The following is a 17,348-nucleotide window of genomic DNA, read 5'->3' on the forward strand; positions in this document are numbered from 1 at the left end:
GCATCGTTAGCGCCCTCCCGCGAGCGGAAGGCGTGTGCTCAGTTCCGGAGCGGTCGCCACCGGTTGGGGGAAACTACCCACGGCTGCTGCACCATGGCGTCGGTCGGGACCCTCGCCTTCGATGAATATGGGCGCCCTTTCCTCATCATCAAGGATCAGGATCGCAAGTCTCGTCTTATGGGACTTGAGGCTCTCAAGGTAGCGGGACGGACGCGGCCGGTGTCTTAAGGGGAGGCGGCCTGAGCCCGTGGCTCTGCGCCTGCGCCAGCCCAGGAGCGGCTCCGCCATGTGCTCCCGGGGAGGGTCGGGGAACCCGGGCCCGTCCCCGGCCCTGCACCCCGCTCCTTGAGCTGGGGCGAGGCCGGCGTAGAAGCCTTTAATCCCGGTTTGGGGGTTGGGGCGGAGCCGCTGGCGCCCCTCGGCGTTGGGTGGGGCGGCTCGGTGCTAGACCGCGCGCGCCTCGGTCGGCGGTCCGGTCCGGACCCCCGCATCGCGTTTCCTTCGGGAAGGCGCAGGGAGGGTGTTCTCTGCCCGCCGGGCCGGGGGAGAAGCAACGGCCCCCAAAGGATGGGGCTCCCTTTTTTGGTCACTTCTTGGAGGCGTCGTCGTTCACAACGTATTTCATTTCTCAGCGCCTTCCTACAAGGCGGGATGCGGGATGTGCGTCGCAAAGACGGATCGCGTGTTTTCTTTCTTAAGTAAGGAAATACCAGCGCCGGGGCAAGATGCAGGGAACACGAGGCAGCGTGTGACTAGCCTCTCCCTTGTGGATGTGGATGACAGGCGGAGGGTGGGTGGGCCGCTGTGCTGAATGGGACAGAGTAGCCTTTGGGGGAGAGGGGACAGCAAAGGGCAAAAGGCTGGGCAGGAAAACGCGACGCATTGTAGGGGGACAGAGCAGCGTGGGTTTGATGGAGCCGCGTCTCGTGCAGGTTCACAGCATTTCCCCCAACGTGGAAGCCTGAGTGCCTCATAGTCAAGATGTTAATCCTCCTCCAAGGGAGGGGAGCCAGGAAGGGGGTCTCAGCAGAACCGCAGTTCAGGTAGAACTGTACTTTAGGAAGTGGGGTCTGGTGGAGGAAAGGGAACAGGAAGGACCAGAGGAATTAAACCAAAGGCAGGAGTGCAGGTGAGAAAGTCGTCGGACATTGAGAGAAAATGCAGGGGAAGCTTTGAGAGGACCCAGACTTCTTTCGGGTTTATTAAAGTGAGATCGCATCACCAGGTCTGAGGTGTCTCTGGTCACCTGGTGTCTTTGTGTCTTAAACAAGCGAAGAAACCGTGCAGTTCTCTCACTGACTGTTGCACAATGTCTCCGAACCTCGTTTCTCAGTGGGGGTAGTACACCTCCCTCAGGTTGAGGATGAGGGTTACATGGGGTCACTTCAGAAGGGGCCAGGGCTCAGGGAGGTGTGGTGCAGCTTAGCATTGAGGAATGGGGCTGTGATTCAAGCTCACCTCTGGCAGACGCCAAAGCCAGTGGTCTAAAGCCAGAGTTCTCAGCATTGGCATTGTTAATATTTGAGGGGCCAGGTCATTCTTCTTGAGCAGCACTCAGTCCATGCCAGTAGCAGCTCCCACCCCATTTGTTACGACTCAAGATGTCTGCAGGCACTGCCGGATGTCTGCCGAGGGACAAAACCATCCCCGCTCAAGAACTGCTTACCTAGGGTGCCTGGGTGGCTCAGTGGGTTAAGCCTCCACCTTTGGCTCAGATCATGATCCCAAGGTACTGGGATTGAGTCCCACATTGCTCTGCTCAGCAGGGAGCCCGCTTCCCCCTCTGTCTGCCTACTTGTGATCTTTCTCTCTGTCAAATGAATAAATAAAATCTTTAAAAAAAAAAAAAAAAGCTTACCTGTGGTGATTATCCTTTTAAAATTCCATTACACAGACAAATCTGTCATTGTGTATTTTTTTTAGGATTTTATTTATTTGTTATTGCTTCTCGGCTTTTTGGCTAAGATCAGGTGAAGATTTTATTTATTTATTTGACAGAAATCACAAGTAGTGAGAGAGGCAGGCGGAGAGAGAGAGGAGAAAGCAGACTCCCTGCTGAGCAGGGAGCCCAATGCGGGGCTCCATCCCAGGACTCTGAGACCATGACCTGAGCCAAAGGCAGAGGCCTAACCCTCTGAGCCACGAAAGTGCCCCTGTCAATGTGTATTTTAATGATGACCTGGATTTTCACAGATCTGTGAAGTTTGACTTTTCTTTTTTTTCTTTAAGATTTTATTTATCTATTTGACAGAGAGATTACAAGTAGGCAGAGAGAGAAGGGGAAGCAGGCTCTCCACTGAGCAAAAAGCTGGATGCGGGGCTCCATCCCAGGACCCTGGGATCATGACCTGAGCTGAAAGCAGTGGCTTAATCCACTGAGCCACCCAGGCGCCCCAAGTTTGACTTTTCTTACCTGTCTGGTGGATGAGCCAGGAGGGCTTCACAGAGCGTGTGTGTTTGAACTTCTTTGAAAGTTGGTCAGGGTTTTGATGAGCCCAGTACCTTCTATGCACTGTACTCTTTCAAGGGTCAGAGGGCGTATGTAGAAAATAAGAGTGGACCATCGTCACCGGAAGGGGAACTAGCTCTCGGGTTGTGAAGGGCATTGGAGGAAATGCTGAAGCTTTCAGACTTCAGTGTTGAAGCACTAGGACGTCATTTAAGGTTTGCAGACCAGCAGACAACATGTTTGAGAAAGATGGATGGATTAGCTGGATGTTGGATGACTAAAGGATCGGAAGTAAGATGAGAGACCCTGGATTTCTGTAGGGTCCTCTGGATCCAGAGGCGACAGCAAGACTGGGAGCAAAGGAAACAACATTATGTGTGCAAACAGGAAAGGGATAATCTTGGCACATGCCAAGGGTGGCTTTTCTCACGGGCCATGTACTGGCTCAGCCGCGGAAGAGAATGGTACAGCTCCGCAGTACTCTGTGATGTGGAAGTTCAAGGTGCTGCACAGGGACATCTGGACTCTCTGCATGAGGTTAGCGTGGCAGAATGGTCTCACAAGGCCTGTCCGGTCGGACGCCTGTGCTCTCGGCTGTGAAATGGGGCAGGTAGGAGAACCTGCCTCCTAGACGTGCTGAGTTAAAGCACTAGCTTCCAGTTCTTCTACGTAAGAATGGTCTACTCAAGCTGGTGTTGGTGAAGGTTACCACACTACACCTGTGTGTTGACTTATAAATGCAGAAGCTTCTAGAGAGTAGAAACTGTGTATAATTAGATGTTATAATCATTAGTTGTATGGTTTTAACTTAAAATTGTAGGTAACTTGAACATTTGTTTTTTCTGTTTATTTCATTTTTTAGTCTCATATCATGGCGGCAAAGGCTGTAGCAAATACCATGAGAACATCACTTGGACCAAATGGTAAGAGACTATCATTCCGTGTTTTTTGACAAATACTATCAATTACAGACCGTTGCTGGAATCCTTTTAGAAAGTTGGGACATGGAGCAGGGGACATCCTGGGACCCGACGCTAACACACTTGTTCTGTGTGCTCTGGGCTTTCAACATAATTATAATCGTAGGTGCATATGGTTTCACGTCAGGGGTTTTTTCTCCCTTTTCACATCATTTCGTTAGCATTTTCCCAATTGTAGTCGTCCCTTTTGATGATTAATGTTACATTTAATGACGCTTCCTTTTTTCTCCCATTTCTCTGGTTTTAGCCCTTTGGATTGCTTCCCATGTCCTGCTTTGTGTTTGCCAACCTAAGACTGTCTGCATGTAGATACTCTTTCATGTAGTTAAATTGTTAAAATAAGTTCTAGAAATAGGGAATGAGTCAAGAAGCCTAACTTTATAATTTTTGTACAGATTTTGTTTTTGTTCTTTTCCCTAATGCCGTCTTAAACATTGCCACCTAATGCCTTCTTAAACATTGCCGTCTTTCTAGGACTTGATAAAATGATGGTGGACAAGGATGGCGACGTGACGGTCACAAACGACGGCGCCACCATTCTGAGCATGATGGATGTCGATCACCAGATTGCCAAGCTGATGGTGGAGCTGTCCAAATCCCAGGATGATGAAATCGGAGATGGCACCACGGGGGTGGTTGGTAAGAAAGCACAATAGCCTTTCTAACACACCATTTCAGACATAGTAGTTAAAATCGCATATACCTGCCAAAAATACTTAACTGTGCATCAGATGTGAGGAGACTGTTGTGCAAGTCCAAGTTGAAGGACATGGTCAATCCAAAGCCCAAAAGTCCTTTTCCTGGAAGAACAAGAAGGGGTTGGGGCAGCATTAAACAGCTGTTCTAAATCAAGGGAGCCAAAGAGAAATGGCACCCAGATGAGTGCGTAACATGTGATTGGCTGTGGGTGCTTTGTTGTTCTCTTTGTTTTTGTTTTGTTTAACTGTGAGGGATGTTTGGGGTATATGGGGGGCCTGTGGAATGCACATTGTAGAATAGTACCCCATTAACTTTCCTGAGCGTGGCAGTTACGTTATAGTGCTGTGGGAGAATGCCTTTATACCCGGAGCCGACGCTCAGGTACGTAGGGGTGACACATTGTGATGTTCGCCACTAACGGTCACAGAGTTGAACAGAATTACTTGTGTGTATTCGTAGAGAAATGTGGCAGAATGGTGTTAGTGAGTAAACTATTCATTTTTCTATTCTCACATTTTCTCCTGATGGTCTGAAATACTTAAAAGTTGAGGAAGCCGAAGAGGGAAATAGCTGTAATGTTACCTTTTCTGCAGATGAGATTTGAATTCATTTATTCAACAAATATTTTGGATGTACTTGGAGCGTTAATTTTTAGATCATCTTATCACGAACAAATTCTACAGATTAGAAATCCCTGGCCTGGGAGGGGCACTTGGCTGGCTCACTTGGTAGATGGTGCAGTTCCTGATCTCAGGGTTGTAAGTTAGCAGCCCATGTTGGGTGCGGGGATTACTTTAAAAAATCTGGGGGCACCTGGATGGCTCAGTTAGGTGTCTGCCTTCGGCTCAGGTCGTGATCCCAGGGTCCTGAGACTGAGCCCCGCATCAGGCTCCCTGCTCGGTGGGGAGTTCGCTTCTCCTTCTGCTTCTCCCCCTTATTCATGATCTTTTTCTCTCTCTGAAGAAAAATCTTTAAATAAATAAAATAAATCCTAAAAAAAGAAATTCTTGACCCAGGAAATACAGGAGATTTTTGTCCTTACAAAAACGTTTTTAGGTTGTGTTTCTCCGTTACATTCTGTCCATCACCCGAGAGTTCAGCGCCCATTTATAAGGGGAGAGCCATAGATCTTTCCTAAAATCAAAACCAGAATCTCTCTTAAAATACCTCTGTCCCCGAGGTACTTTTATTTTAATTCCAGAGCTTTCCTGCTTGTAGGGTTAGCAGCTAACCAGTATCAATCCTAGAAGCTTTGGCGTTTTCCTGACTGGTCGTGCACTGTCCTGTCCACAGTCCTGGCCGGTGCCCTGCTGGAGGAGGCCGAGCAGCTGCTGGACCGCGGCATTCACCCGATCAGGATCGCCGACGGCTACGAGCAGGCCGCCCGCATTGCTATCGAGCACCTGGACAAGATCAGCGATAGTGTCCTCGTGGACATGAAGGACACTGAGCCCCTGATCCAGACCGCCAAGACCACGCTGGGCTCCAAAGTGTACGTTCACGGTAGAGCGCCACCGTTGGCACTTGTGGCAGAAGCCAAACGTGTGGGTTTGTTGCTAAAGACGTCCTTCTGAGGCCGCTGGTAGCCTCGTACTCGTTCCGTGTCCTGCGTTCAGTTTCTGTTACTTTGGTCTGCTTCGTTTGTAATACAGATACAGTCACATGTGTCTTGGAAAGTGGAGTTCCAGGCTTGGGTGGTAAATCCTGTCCAGTATTTGTGAGCGAGGCTCTTTAATTCAGCAGGATAGGTCCTCCTTGGGCAGTGTCAGTTTTCAAAACACTCACCATTTCTTTGCTTTTAAAATGACTTTTAAAAAGCCATTTAAGGGGAGGGGCTCCTCTTCTCATATATTCAACAAGCAAGTTACTGGTTCAGAGTTTTAATTTAGTAAGAAGGGACAGTCTTGAAATTGACTTATTTGGGGTGTTCTCCGCCTTTGCCGAATGCTTGCTGTTTGCCAGGCCTGCTGCCGTGTCTTGGGGGCTCAGAGACACAGTTCCTGCCCCTGGAGACTCAGCAGCCTCAGCCAAAGAACACACTCATTTACACAGTAATAGAGATTTACTGGCTCTTGCCGTGATGTAGGTTAAAAGTCTGGCCTGAGGTACTTTATTATACTGGTTATTTTGAATCGAGATCAGTGTGAGAAATGATTTAATTACTAATTTGTGTACGTGGTAGTTTCAGCGAAAAGGAAGTTAGAGTCGACTTGGGTGTCAGGGCGAGTGCAACAGAAAGTGTTGTTGCTCCTTCTATCCCCCAGGGAAAGGCCTCTACCACAGTGCTGTGCTAGGTGCCTCTGTCGTGCCAGTGCTGGGTGCGGAGACTGGCTGTCCGGAGGAATGGCCTCGGCCCCAAGCCCCGCACTGTCTTCCTCCCGGAAGGCAGGTGTTACCCTTACCCAGAATGCACGGATCTCGTGTTACGGCTTTATAAGCTGGCCTGGCTCCATCTGCAGGGCTTCACAAAGTCGAGCACACATCGGTCTTAAGTACCAAGGTGTTCAAAACAACCAATAATGGCCAAATATATGTTGTATAATGCAAAATACTGTAGATCCCCCTAGTTAGTATACTAAAAACTCTCAAATGACTTCATGGTTCTGCTTCTCTCAAAAATGACTCAAGATTTCTGGCTCTGTGTTCAAGTACTAAATTTCCATGCAGTTTTTCCAGAACCAGAAGTAAATTTATTGAGCAGTCTGTTCCGATATTTTAAAGGTTTCAAAAAAGATAACCACTACTGCCACCCCCCCCAAGTCCGTAACTGATGTTGGCGGAAGTTCCCACAAGAGTAGCAGTCAGCGGGTCAGGCTCTCGCTTCTTACCAAGCGCATCACCTCACTCAGACAGGATGTCGTGGCTTTCCCTGTCCCTGTTACAGGTTTCTCTGGGGTCTGTGGGGCCTAGAGTAGGAAGCCCTGCCCCAGGCTTGGAAAGCACAGGTTCTGGTGGCACTGCTGGCTACAGCCTCTGAAACATCACTAGTTTAATGAGATGTACCTGAGGGACCACGTTGTGTCACGTGTCCAGCGTCGGTTACAGTCGTTGCCGGCGAATGTGGACGGTTTCTTGGGCTTCCCCCCCCCCCCGCCCAGGGTGAACAGCTGTCACCGGCAGATGGCCGAGATCGCCGTAAACGCCGTCCTCACCGTGGCCGACATGCAGCGCCGGGACGTGGACTTCGAGCTCATCAAAGTGGAAGGCAAAGTGGGCGGCAGGCTGGAAGACACCAAACTCCTCAAGGGCGTGATCGTGGACAAAGATTTCAGTCACCCGCAGATGCCCAAAGTAAGTCCGCGCCCCTCGGCCCCCTGCGGCTTTGTCACACACGCGCACCCACGCCCTCAGGGCTTCTCTGTCCCCGCAGCAAGTGGAGAACGCCAAGATCGCCATCCTCACGTGTCCATTCGAGCCGCCGAAGCCAAAGACCAAGCACAAGCTGGACGTGACGTCTGTGGAGGACTACAAGGCCCTCCAGAAGTACGAGAAGGAGAAGTTCGAGGAGATGATCCAGCAGGTGGGTCTGGCGTGGCCGTCAGTAGCATTCAGGCCCCCTCGGGCCGTGCTGGGTGAGCTGCGGGTGGTCCGCGGTGGAGGCCGCAGGGCGCCCGCCTGCACGGCCTGGGTCCCTTGCCGTGCAGCCACAGCTGGCGTGTTGGCAGCAGGCACCCCCCTTCCTTCGGTTCTGAGTCAGGAAAGTAACAAACGTCCACCCTGAGAGGAATCCGGGGGCACCAGGCACGGAAAGGCTCTCACGGAGGCAAGTGAGCCGATCCTGGCTTAGCACCGTAGCGCAGGCAGTGCCTGGAAGAGCAGCCGGCCGGCTCGGGGCCACGCTCTTCATGTCCCCTGCCGGCCTTCCCAGACACCTTTGCTGGTCCAAGCACGGTCCAGATGACTTCAGTACAGCTTCGCGTGCCCACGGCCCCTGCCCCTGACTGGGAGGGAGGAGTGACTGAGGAGCAGGAGTCGCCCTGGAGCACAGTGAATAACGACTCCTGCTCTTGGCTCGCCTCCTGCTCCTGGCTCGCGTGAGTCCGAGAACTGTAGACGCCTTAACCAGCTCTTCTGTGGCTGTTAGCGTCTTACGTGTGCGTGACCCTGACAGTGGCTCCTCTTCGGAATCCTGTCCTTGGGTGTGTACAGCGTCCGCACCCTGAACGTGAACATTACTAGGGTGTGACAGACACCCTAGAAGCTATCATGACCTCTTTGTTCGTGGAAGTATTTGGATTCACCTGCTCTTACGTGATCTGTGTCTACCATATGCCAGGCGCTGTTGTATGTGCCTGAGATATATCAGGGAATAAAGCAGAGTTCTGGCTCTTGAGGCAGAAGGGGAAGGTGAGTAGGAGCTCTGTGAAGGACACTGGTCAGAGAAAACCTCTCGGGAGGTGACTCGTGGCCAGAGACGTAAGCAAAGTAAGAGCGCTATGTATCTGGGTGGAGAGCATTCCAGGCGGAGGTAAAAGTGGGCGTGGGCAGCATGTGCAGAGGTCTTGAGGCAGGAACATGGTTGGCTTGTGCAGGGAACAGCAAGGCTGAGAGGTGGGAGAATGCTGGCAGGAGTTTGTAAATTAAGACCCTTATCTGGGCTACAGGACTGCCGTGGAAAGGCCAGCCAAGGTGCACTGGGCACAAAAGTGGCAGAAATTAGGACCAGGGGAGTTGGATGGAGCATGTTGGTACATGTGTGGGTTGCCAGGAATGTGATAGGACTAGAGGCTAACGTTCTAAAGAGAGTTGGCCACAGAGGAATGTTGTCGTTAGTTGTGGGGACCAAGAACGACCCCCTTCTATTTTGAGCACATGGGAGGGAAAACCAGCCGTTTGAGGAGCAATACTGAGGCCGATGGATCTCAGGGCACAGTCAGGGTTTGTTCACAGCAGGAATGTGCCAGAAGCAGTACAAGAACAAGGGGGCTGTTATCAGACTGAGTTCCCGAGGGTCAGGGACTAGAAGCAGAGAGCTGGTGATGGAAGATTCAGGAGGCTTGGGTGCTGTGAGGCATGGCCTAGCCACCACAGGTGACCGCCAAGGGCAGGATGCACAGACGGTTCTGGTCACTGCTGCCTTCCCGGGACAAATGGCTTAGCCATCTGCAGGGATGGGAGGCAGGATCACCTCTGTGCGCCCCTGAGGTAGTGTGTTAATCCACAGAGGGTGGTGCACTTGAGTGAGGAAAGCACGGGGGGAGAACGTGTCTCGAAGATGCTGTTTCTCTTATATACACACACGAGTGAACTTGCCTTACTGGTATCTGTGGCGAAAGACAGCTGTCCCCCCGGGTCGGGGGCCGTGCTCACAAACCTTGTTGACGCGTCTTTGTTTTATTTCCCTGTAGCCACGGGGTTCAGCATGAATTCCTGACTCTTAAAGCATCGTTTACAAACTGAAGTGATTCCAGGGGTGCCTGGAGGGCTCAGTCAGTTGAGCACCCCACTCTTGATTTTGGCCCAGGTCGTGATCTCAGGGTGGTGAGATCGAGCCCCGTGTCGGGCTCTGCACTCAGCTCAGAGTCCACTTGGGATCCTCCCCCTCCCCCACGCGTGCATTGTACGCGCTCCATCTCTTGAATAAATCTTTAAAAAAAAAAAAAAAACTGCAGTGATTCCCGTTGATAACCTGTTCATCGTTTGGAATTTGGGCCTGACAGAAGGTAGACGCTTGGGTGTTTCTCCTCTTTTCTGTGCTTTGTTTCAGTGCACACCCCGCTGTGTATCCCAGCTTTCTTCAAGCACAGGGAACACCTCTACTGACATGACTGTGGCATTTTTTCCCTCAGATTAAAGAAACAGGGGCTAAGCTAGCTATTTGCCAGTGGGGCTTCGACGACGAAGCGAATCATCTGCTGCTTCAGAATAACCTGCCTGCGGTTCGCTGGGTGGGAGGACCCGAAATAGAGGTAGGACGCGCGTGCGCAGACTCCTACGGACGCAGGGGCTGAGCTCACGGTCCCCGGTGTCTTGGGGCTGCTTTTTTTTTTCCCCCCTTAATAAACATATATTTTTATCCTCAGGGGTACAGGTCTGTGAATCACCAGATTTACACACTTAACAGCACTCACCATAGCACATACCCTCCCCAATGTCCATAACCCATCCACCCTCCCCCTCCCCCAGCAACCCTCAGTTTGCTTTGTGAGATTAAGAGTGTCTTACGGCTTGTCTCCCTCCTTTCCTACCTCCAGAAACCCCCATGTTGCATCTCCACTTCCTCATATCCGGGAGATCATATGATAGTTGTCTTATTCTGACTGACTTATTTCGTTAAGCATAATATCTTTAGTTCCATCCACATCATCACAAATACAAGATTTCACTTCTTTTGATGGCTGCATAGTATTCCATTGTGTATCTATACCCCATCTTTATCCATTCATCTGTAGATGGACATCTAGGTTCTTTCCATAGTTTGGCTATTGTGGACATTGCTGCTATAAACATTCGGGTGCACGTGCCCCTTTGGATCACTACGTTTGCATCTTTAGGGTAAATACCCAGTAGTGCAGTTGCTGGGTCATAGGGTAGCTCTATTTTCAACTTTTTGAGGAACCTCCATGCTGTTTTCCAGAGTGGCTGCACCGGCTTGCATTCCCACCAACAGTGTAGGGGAGGGTTCTTGGGGCTGCTTTGATAGCACTTGTGCCAAGGCTCCATAGGTTAGGGGAGGGGGGCTTGGAGCGGGGGGTAGGAAAGTGCCAGAATCTTTTTTTATTTATAAAAACATAAACTGTTACAAGAATAGCACACCTGGGTAGTTCTGGTGTCCTTGGTTTTCAGAAATACTCTCCATCTGTCATCCCACTTGGCGCTCTGAGGCAGGAAGCCCTGTCTTAGCCACTTCCATGTCAGCTGCGTGCTGACGGCCACCCCACATGTGGTCTGTGCCCAGACACACACGGCCTCTGGCCTTCACCGTGGCCAGGAGTTCTGGGGAGGATGTGCCAGGGTGATGGGGCCCGACCAAGACATCAGCCCTTCAAACCACACTGAATGACACGGTTTTTTGGGTTGACCTTGACTTTCTGGGCAAGTGTGGGTTAGAACTTGGATGCATGATGTAGCCTAGGCTAGATAGAGCTTGGCTCATGTGTGGTCTGATTGGAGAAGTTCAGTGCTCACCAGCTCTTCTTTCCTCCTGGCGCGCCCCGCCTAGCTGATCGCCATCGCGACGGGAGGCCGCATCGTGCCGCGGTTCTCGGAGCTCACCTCGGAGAAGCTGGGCTTTGCCGGGCTTGTGAAAGAGATCTCCTTCGGGACCACTAAGGACAAAATGCTGGTCATCGAGCAGTGTAAGAACTCCAGGGCAGTGACCATTTTCATCAGAGGAGGAAATAAGATGGTGAGGCTCCAGTTCCTTGTCTTGTGTTTCATCCGCTTCTGGTATACAGTTTGGCTTTGCCTGTCAGGTGTTTAACTGAGACACGATTGCTTACCGGGATATGAAATGACCAGGACTTACCAGGGAATGAAATTATCAAAGACCTTGTTCCATTGCTAATCTACAAGGTACACTGGTTTTTGAGTCACTTAAGTGAAAGTAGGGAACCCACCTAAATAACCACGGTAATCTCTCCCTTCTCCGAGAAGGGGTATTTGTTGCATCGTGATTATTTAAACGGTGAAGCTTTTCTTGGTCAGTTTTGGATTTCCTGACCCCTTCCCTCGGTCGTGGGTCTCAGAATGAGTCTGTGGCTGCCTCTGTGTGGTTCTAACTACATTATGGAGAGGAGAGGGAGGGTAGAGGTAGAAACCATCTGGTAACGAACATTCTAGTGTGTTCTCTCCATTTGTTCTTAACCTGGACCGTTTTAATGGGGTGGTAGTAGTACTTCCAGTGCCCAGCAAACACGGCCAGACGGCTGGCTCTAGACACATGTGGTAGCGGTAACTGAGGCAAAACTTCTTCCCTAGATCATCGAGGAGGCCAAGCGATCCCTTCACGACGCTCTGTGTGTCATCCGGAATCTCATCCGCGACAACCGTGTGGTGTATGGCGGGGGTGCCGCCGAGATCGCGTGTGCACTGGCAGTGAGCCAGGAGGCCGACAAGGTAGAGCCCGAGCGGGGCTTCTGGGCTCGGGCAGGGGTGGTCGCGGCGCCGCCAACAGAGCGTCGTAGCCGTGGGTGCCCAGCGTCTGGTCTGTGATGCTCACCATGTTCGTGTCCAAAACTCAGTATTCTCCGCCCCCTGCGGCCATTCCGGCCTTTACAGTTCCTCTCCAGTCACGGAATGGTATTCGAAGCTCCGGGTTAATTGGCCATCGTAACTAAAACTGAAGTAGGGAGAGCTGATGCGAGACTTCTCTCGTGGGTGTCCCTTTTCTCCCTCCATAGTGACAGCTACGTACTCTGCTAGATTAAAAATAGGACTGCCTGTTGGGAGAGCTCTGCGTGAGTTGGGTTTTCAAAGTGTGCTGTTAAATTACGTTTCCAAAGTGCTGGCCTCTTGGTCCTTGCTGCCAAGCTTGCGAACTGCATCCCCGTCCCTTCCAGTGCCCGACGCTGGAGCAGTACGCCATGCGGGCGTTCGCCGACGCGCTGGAGGTCATCCCCATGGCCCTTTCTGAAAACAGCGGCATGAATCCCATCCAGACGATGACCGAAGTCCGGGCCAGACAAGTGAAGGAAATGAACCCCGCTCTGGGGATCGACTGTTTGCACAAGGGCACAAACGGTGAGGAGCCCGCCCGACCCGGAGGGGCTGCGTTGGGTGGAAATCGAGCGATTCCTGCTGACTGCGGGGCAGCTGGTGCACAGCGTGAGCTTATCCTGTCTTCTCAAGTACTTAGAGGCTCAGTAGGTCCCGAGTTTCAGGAAGTTTTATTCGATTACTTAGGAGTTGGTTAGACTGCTGGTCCTGGCAACAGAGGACTAATTTTAATAACCGAAGTATAAGGTGCTGTTTTTATATCAAAGGTGATTCCCATTTCAGTCCTTGGTTTCACAAAAACAGTTCCCAGCTTTCTCTTTTACACAGGTGTGTGTCAGGTAGGTTCTGGGTGTCCTGGGAAGCAGCTCTGAAGCGGACTTGGTGTTCTCCGAGGATCCTGGGGTCTGCGTCCACACATTGCAGGGTGTTTTCCTGTCATGTGCGGTCGCTGCTGGGGCTTCAAGCATGAGCTTGCGGAAGCTAATTGGAATGGTGGTGCTCATGGTTCTGGGACTAGCAAGGCTGTGTCCAGAGATCCACATTCTCCCAAGCCTGGAATCTGAGGATTTGTGCTTTTACTTGGAACGACAGCTGTGCTGTGGTTTTCATGTTCACAGCCAGCAGGTTTTAATAACCGTAGCGACTCTTTGTCAGATAATTAAATTTGTTTTTAATTTGCATGCCTCGTTCTGTTGATGTTTTTAATTTTTAGGCCTTTTTTGTAATTATTTATGTGAGTAGCGAATACTTTATGGGGCGAGACGTGTCTTCAAGGTTTTATGTGGGTGCCCAGCACTTGGGCTTGTCAATGGAGAGAGGTTCCCCCCCCACCCCCACCCGCAGCTTTCTGGCACCCAGGGTCAAGTTCCAGTGTCCTTGGAGATCTTCTTCCTCTGAAAGTGTAACTAGGACTGGGGGCTTCTTCCAGATTTGTACTTTTTTTTTTAAGTTTTATTGTGAGTCTGTGAATGAGAACAAGTTATTAATACAAAATATATTTAGGATAATGTGTTTGTATTTTGCAGATATGAAGCAGCAGCATGTCATAGAAACTTTGATTGGCAAAAAGCAGCAGATCTCTCTTGCAACGCAAATGGTGAGAATGATCTTGAAGATCGATGACATCCGGAAGCCTGGAGAGTCTGAAGAATAAGGGGAAAATGGAGACTAAATGCAGTGAGGCCCCCCGCCGTGGCGGAATAAAGGGGTGTCTGGTGGCGCATCTGCAGTTGTTACGGTCTCCTTCCCAGACCCTGCGGGTGCTGCTGTAATAAATAGAAAACTCTTTGGTACCTGCGGTTTTCCGTGCTCAGAGACTCATGCCAGCGGATGTGCTGTTGCGCGGGCTTCTGTGTGTGTCCTATTAAAGCGGGCTCTCCGGCCCACCACTGTCTCCTTCCTCTGCAGGAAACTCCCGACTGTCATTCAAACGCTGCCTGGATGAGGGGGTTCAAGTGGGTCTTTTTTTCAATCTGTAGGTACATTTAACAGCTTAAAACATTGAGCCTGTGCTACAGATGCCGTGGACTGTGGGCTCAATCCTGTGAAGTGTGTTTTAGGGCCTCAGCAGATGTAGAGACCCGTGGGAGGGGAGAGTGGGAAACCACGAGATGGCAGGGTGGCCTGAGTGCTCCTAGCCCAGAGCCACACAGCGAGCGTAGGATGAAATTCCCGTGGTCCCCAGGGAATCACGTGACCCAGGTCCCACGCCGCCTGCAGGAACTCAGAAGAGCCTCAGAGCCCCACCAGGGTCTCCATTGGGACAGAACTCGGGGTGGTTAGAGTGGGTTGAATGGAAGGAAGGGCACCATGGCTCCCATTCCCAGGTGGACCAGTGTCTCTTACCTAAAGTGACAGTGGCTAATGTGACCTAGCCCATAGCAGAGGCCAGTCCTTTTTCTGAGAGTCGGGGCTAGCCTCGCACTGCTCTCATCTGGCTGGGGAGCAGTAGAGCTGGGTCGAACCCGGGTGGCCTGACCCCAGGGGCCCCTCCTCCCCATGCCATTTTGCCCCATGTATGGTTCTCTAGATTCCGTTTTTTCTGGAGGAGAATTTACTTAGAAGCCACCAGGGGGAGAGGAATCCTTGTGGGACCAGTCAGATAACCAGAATCAAAAGGTCACTTGTCTACACTGACTTCAGTGAAGGTTCAGAATTGCCTCTCTCAGCCTGGAAGCTGTTGGGTTAGTTCTTCTCTGTGACTGCGCTGGTGGTTTGGCAAAGCAAGTGGCCTACAGGCTTGGGAGTGAGTGCTGGTTGTGGGGGACAGTCTGGTTCTGAAAGCTGACACGGGTGCCTGCAGGGCTCAGTCGGGTAAGCATCTGCCTTCCGCTCAGGTCTGGTTCCCAGGGTCCTGGGATCGATCGACCCTAAGCCGGGCTCCACACTCAGCTTGGAGTCTGCTTCTCCCTCTGTCCCTCACCCCTACTTGTGCTCACTCGCACACACATGCAATCAGATGAAGAGAAGAAATTTTAAAAAAACCTACTGCACGTAGAACCTGGTTATGCGTTTCATTTTCAAGCAGTGCAGTAGCACTATTACAATCTGTACTACTAGACTCTGGGTGTGGAGTCCAGTCAGACCCACCTCACAGGGACTGATTCCTGCCTGCAGACATCACAGCACCTCGCTCTGGACTGGTCTCCCCTGAAGGGGTCCGTGGTTGTCTGAGAGGAGCCACTGAATGAACCCCTCCCTAGCAGCGTGGGTCTCACACGCATCCCTGGTGGGTTTGGGGGCCGAGAAACGACTCGGCCTCTGAACAGAAGAATCCACAGAGGCAGCTCGCCAGCCTGACGGCGCTCCGTCTGAGGACCTCAAGATAACACGCCACCTTTCTTACTTGCCAGTTACAGTCCTTGTCAAGTTAGGGTCTTTTTTTTTTTTTTTAATGTATAACACAGGACATTTATCTCTGTGCTCGAATGAGGATACCGGGCCAGGGAAACCAGTTTCTGTGAGATGGAGAGGACCCGGAGTCTGGAATAGCCGACATTGGGACCCAGGCTCCGGGGGTGCGGGGGCCCTGGCCGGGGCTGCCTTCAGCTGTGAAGTCACCTGCTGCTCAGCAGACTTTGCGAACGTGGGGCCTTCCTGCCGGGCCGGCTTGCCTAATCCTGACCACCGGACAGGTCCCGGAGAGCTGGCCCCGCTGTTCAGGGTCCCCCCCGGTGCTCCAGCGCCCACTGTCTACGCACGGCAAGAGTGACCCGAGGCAGAGGACCCCTGGGCCAGACGCCCGCACCAGACCGCGACCGGCACGCTGGCCACCTCATACGCTAGCGGGTTTATTCGGTGTTCGTGAGGTGGCCTGGTCTCCTGACAAGCAACCCCTCAAAGTACCGCTGCTTCCGGGAGGCCCGAGGCCAGCGTGTCTGTGGACGGGCCCGCCCAGGAAGGCCGCTCTCCGACGGGGGGAACTTGCCCAAGCTACGCGGACGCGGGGCCCTCAGCTCCCAGCCTGGAGTGCAGCCGCCTGACGTCCCCTGCCACAGCAGGTGGCACACCTGCTCGCAGCTCACGTGACGTCCCCGTACTTGAAAGGCCGCCGACCTGCTTCCACTTCCCCAGAGGGATGCAGAGAGTCTGGACCTGTGGCAGATCATCATCGTTCAGGCTTCTAGAAAGAAGTGCTACAGGTGGTGGCTTGAACGTTGCTCTCACACCTCTGGAGGCTGGGAGTCCCAGACAGAAGGATGGGGTCTTGGGAAAGAGTAACCCCCCCCACACCAAAACCAGAGCCCCTGGCCCCCCTCCCCGCCCTCGCCGGTGTTCTGTGAGGGCGAGGCCTGCCGCCGGGCCTGTAAGGAGAGTGCCCAGAATGGCGGGCACCCACCTATGTCCGGACTTCCCCAGGGCCCGAAACCGCTCCAGGACCCAATTAGGAGTGTCGTGAGAGAGACTTCAGTGTTACTTTCTCAGCCACTGTTAGTCGAGCCACTGTGAGTCAAGGTATTTGCTGCCCAGGAAAACCGTATCTTCCAGCCTGGACCCAAACCAAACTTTCCCCACATCCCTGCTTCTCTCCCTAACGTGCAGGCCTCAGTCGGTTCACGAGGACTCTTCCAGATGCTCTGGAATCCCTCCTCCATTTCCCTGCCTGGGGGAGGCCCACGTCACTGCTTCCTTCTCTCCCTCTCCGGAGGGACCCATCTTGTCACTAACCCATCGGTCACGTGGGACTCTGCGAGCCGAGCCGTGGAAGAAACGAAGGGTGTGTATGGATCCTTGACACCGCGCGACCCTTCTCGCTCCTGTCTTCCAGAAAGGAAGTGCGTGGGCTTCCCTCCCGGAGGCCCAGGATCAACGGGAAATGGCTCCAGGTTGGCCACGGTGCACGGGGGTGAACAAGGTCCCACCCTGAGCCCAGGAGCCAAGTGGAAAGGCCCTCCCCAGGGTCCCACCAGATGGAGGGCAGATCCTGGAGGGCCCAAGCCTGGGTGGGAGTGGAACAAGGTGGCCTTTCTGGATCTGCAGACTCAGAGGGGCCAGTGGGGTGACCGCCGTCCAGCCTAGGGTTCGTGGAAAGTCAGCAGGCCGCGGCAAGAGGGAAGAGCCTT

The 17,348-nt window shown here is 52.4% G+C and overlaps 1 protein-coding gene across 1 annotated transcript; it reads left to right on the forward strand.

Moving 5' to 3' along the window:
* The first annotated feature begins 16 nt into the window (after nt 1–16).
* Nucleotides 17–14,078, forward strand: CCT5 (chaperonin containing TCP1 subunit 5). Its single transcript, XM_004761222.3, has 11 exons — nt 17–198; nt 3,312–3,372; nt 3,904–4,068; nt 5,422–5,620; nt 7,227–7,419; nt 7,499–7,648; nt 9,918–10,037; nt 11,291–11,476; nt 12,049–12,186; nt 12,630–12,810; nt 13,812–14,078. The coding sequence occupies exons 1-11, from the start codon at nt 94–96 to the stop codon at nt 13,937–13,939; spliced, it is 1,626 nt and encodes a 541-aa protein (XP_004761279.2). The 5' UTR covers nt 17–93; the 3' UTR covers nt 13,940–14,078.
* The last annotated feature ends 3,270 nt before the right edge of the window (nt 14,079–17,348 follow it).

Source organism: Mustela putorius, unplaced genomic scaffold (assembly GCF_011764305.1).
Source record: "Mustela putorius furo isolate JIRA1106 unplaced genomic scaffold, ASM1176430v1.1 tig00000589_pilon_pilon_pilon, whole genome shotgun sequence".
In the NCBI taxonomy this organism is placed as follows: domain Eukaryota; kingdom Metazoa; phylum Chordata; class Mammalia; order Carnivora; family Mustelidae; genus Mustela; species Mustela putorius.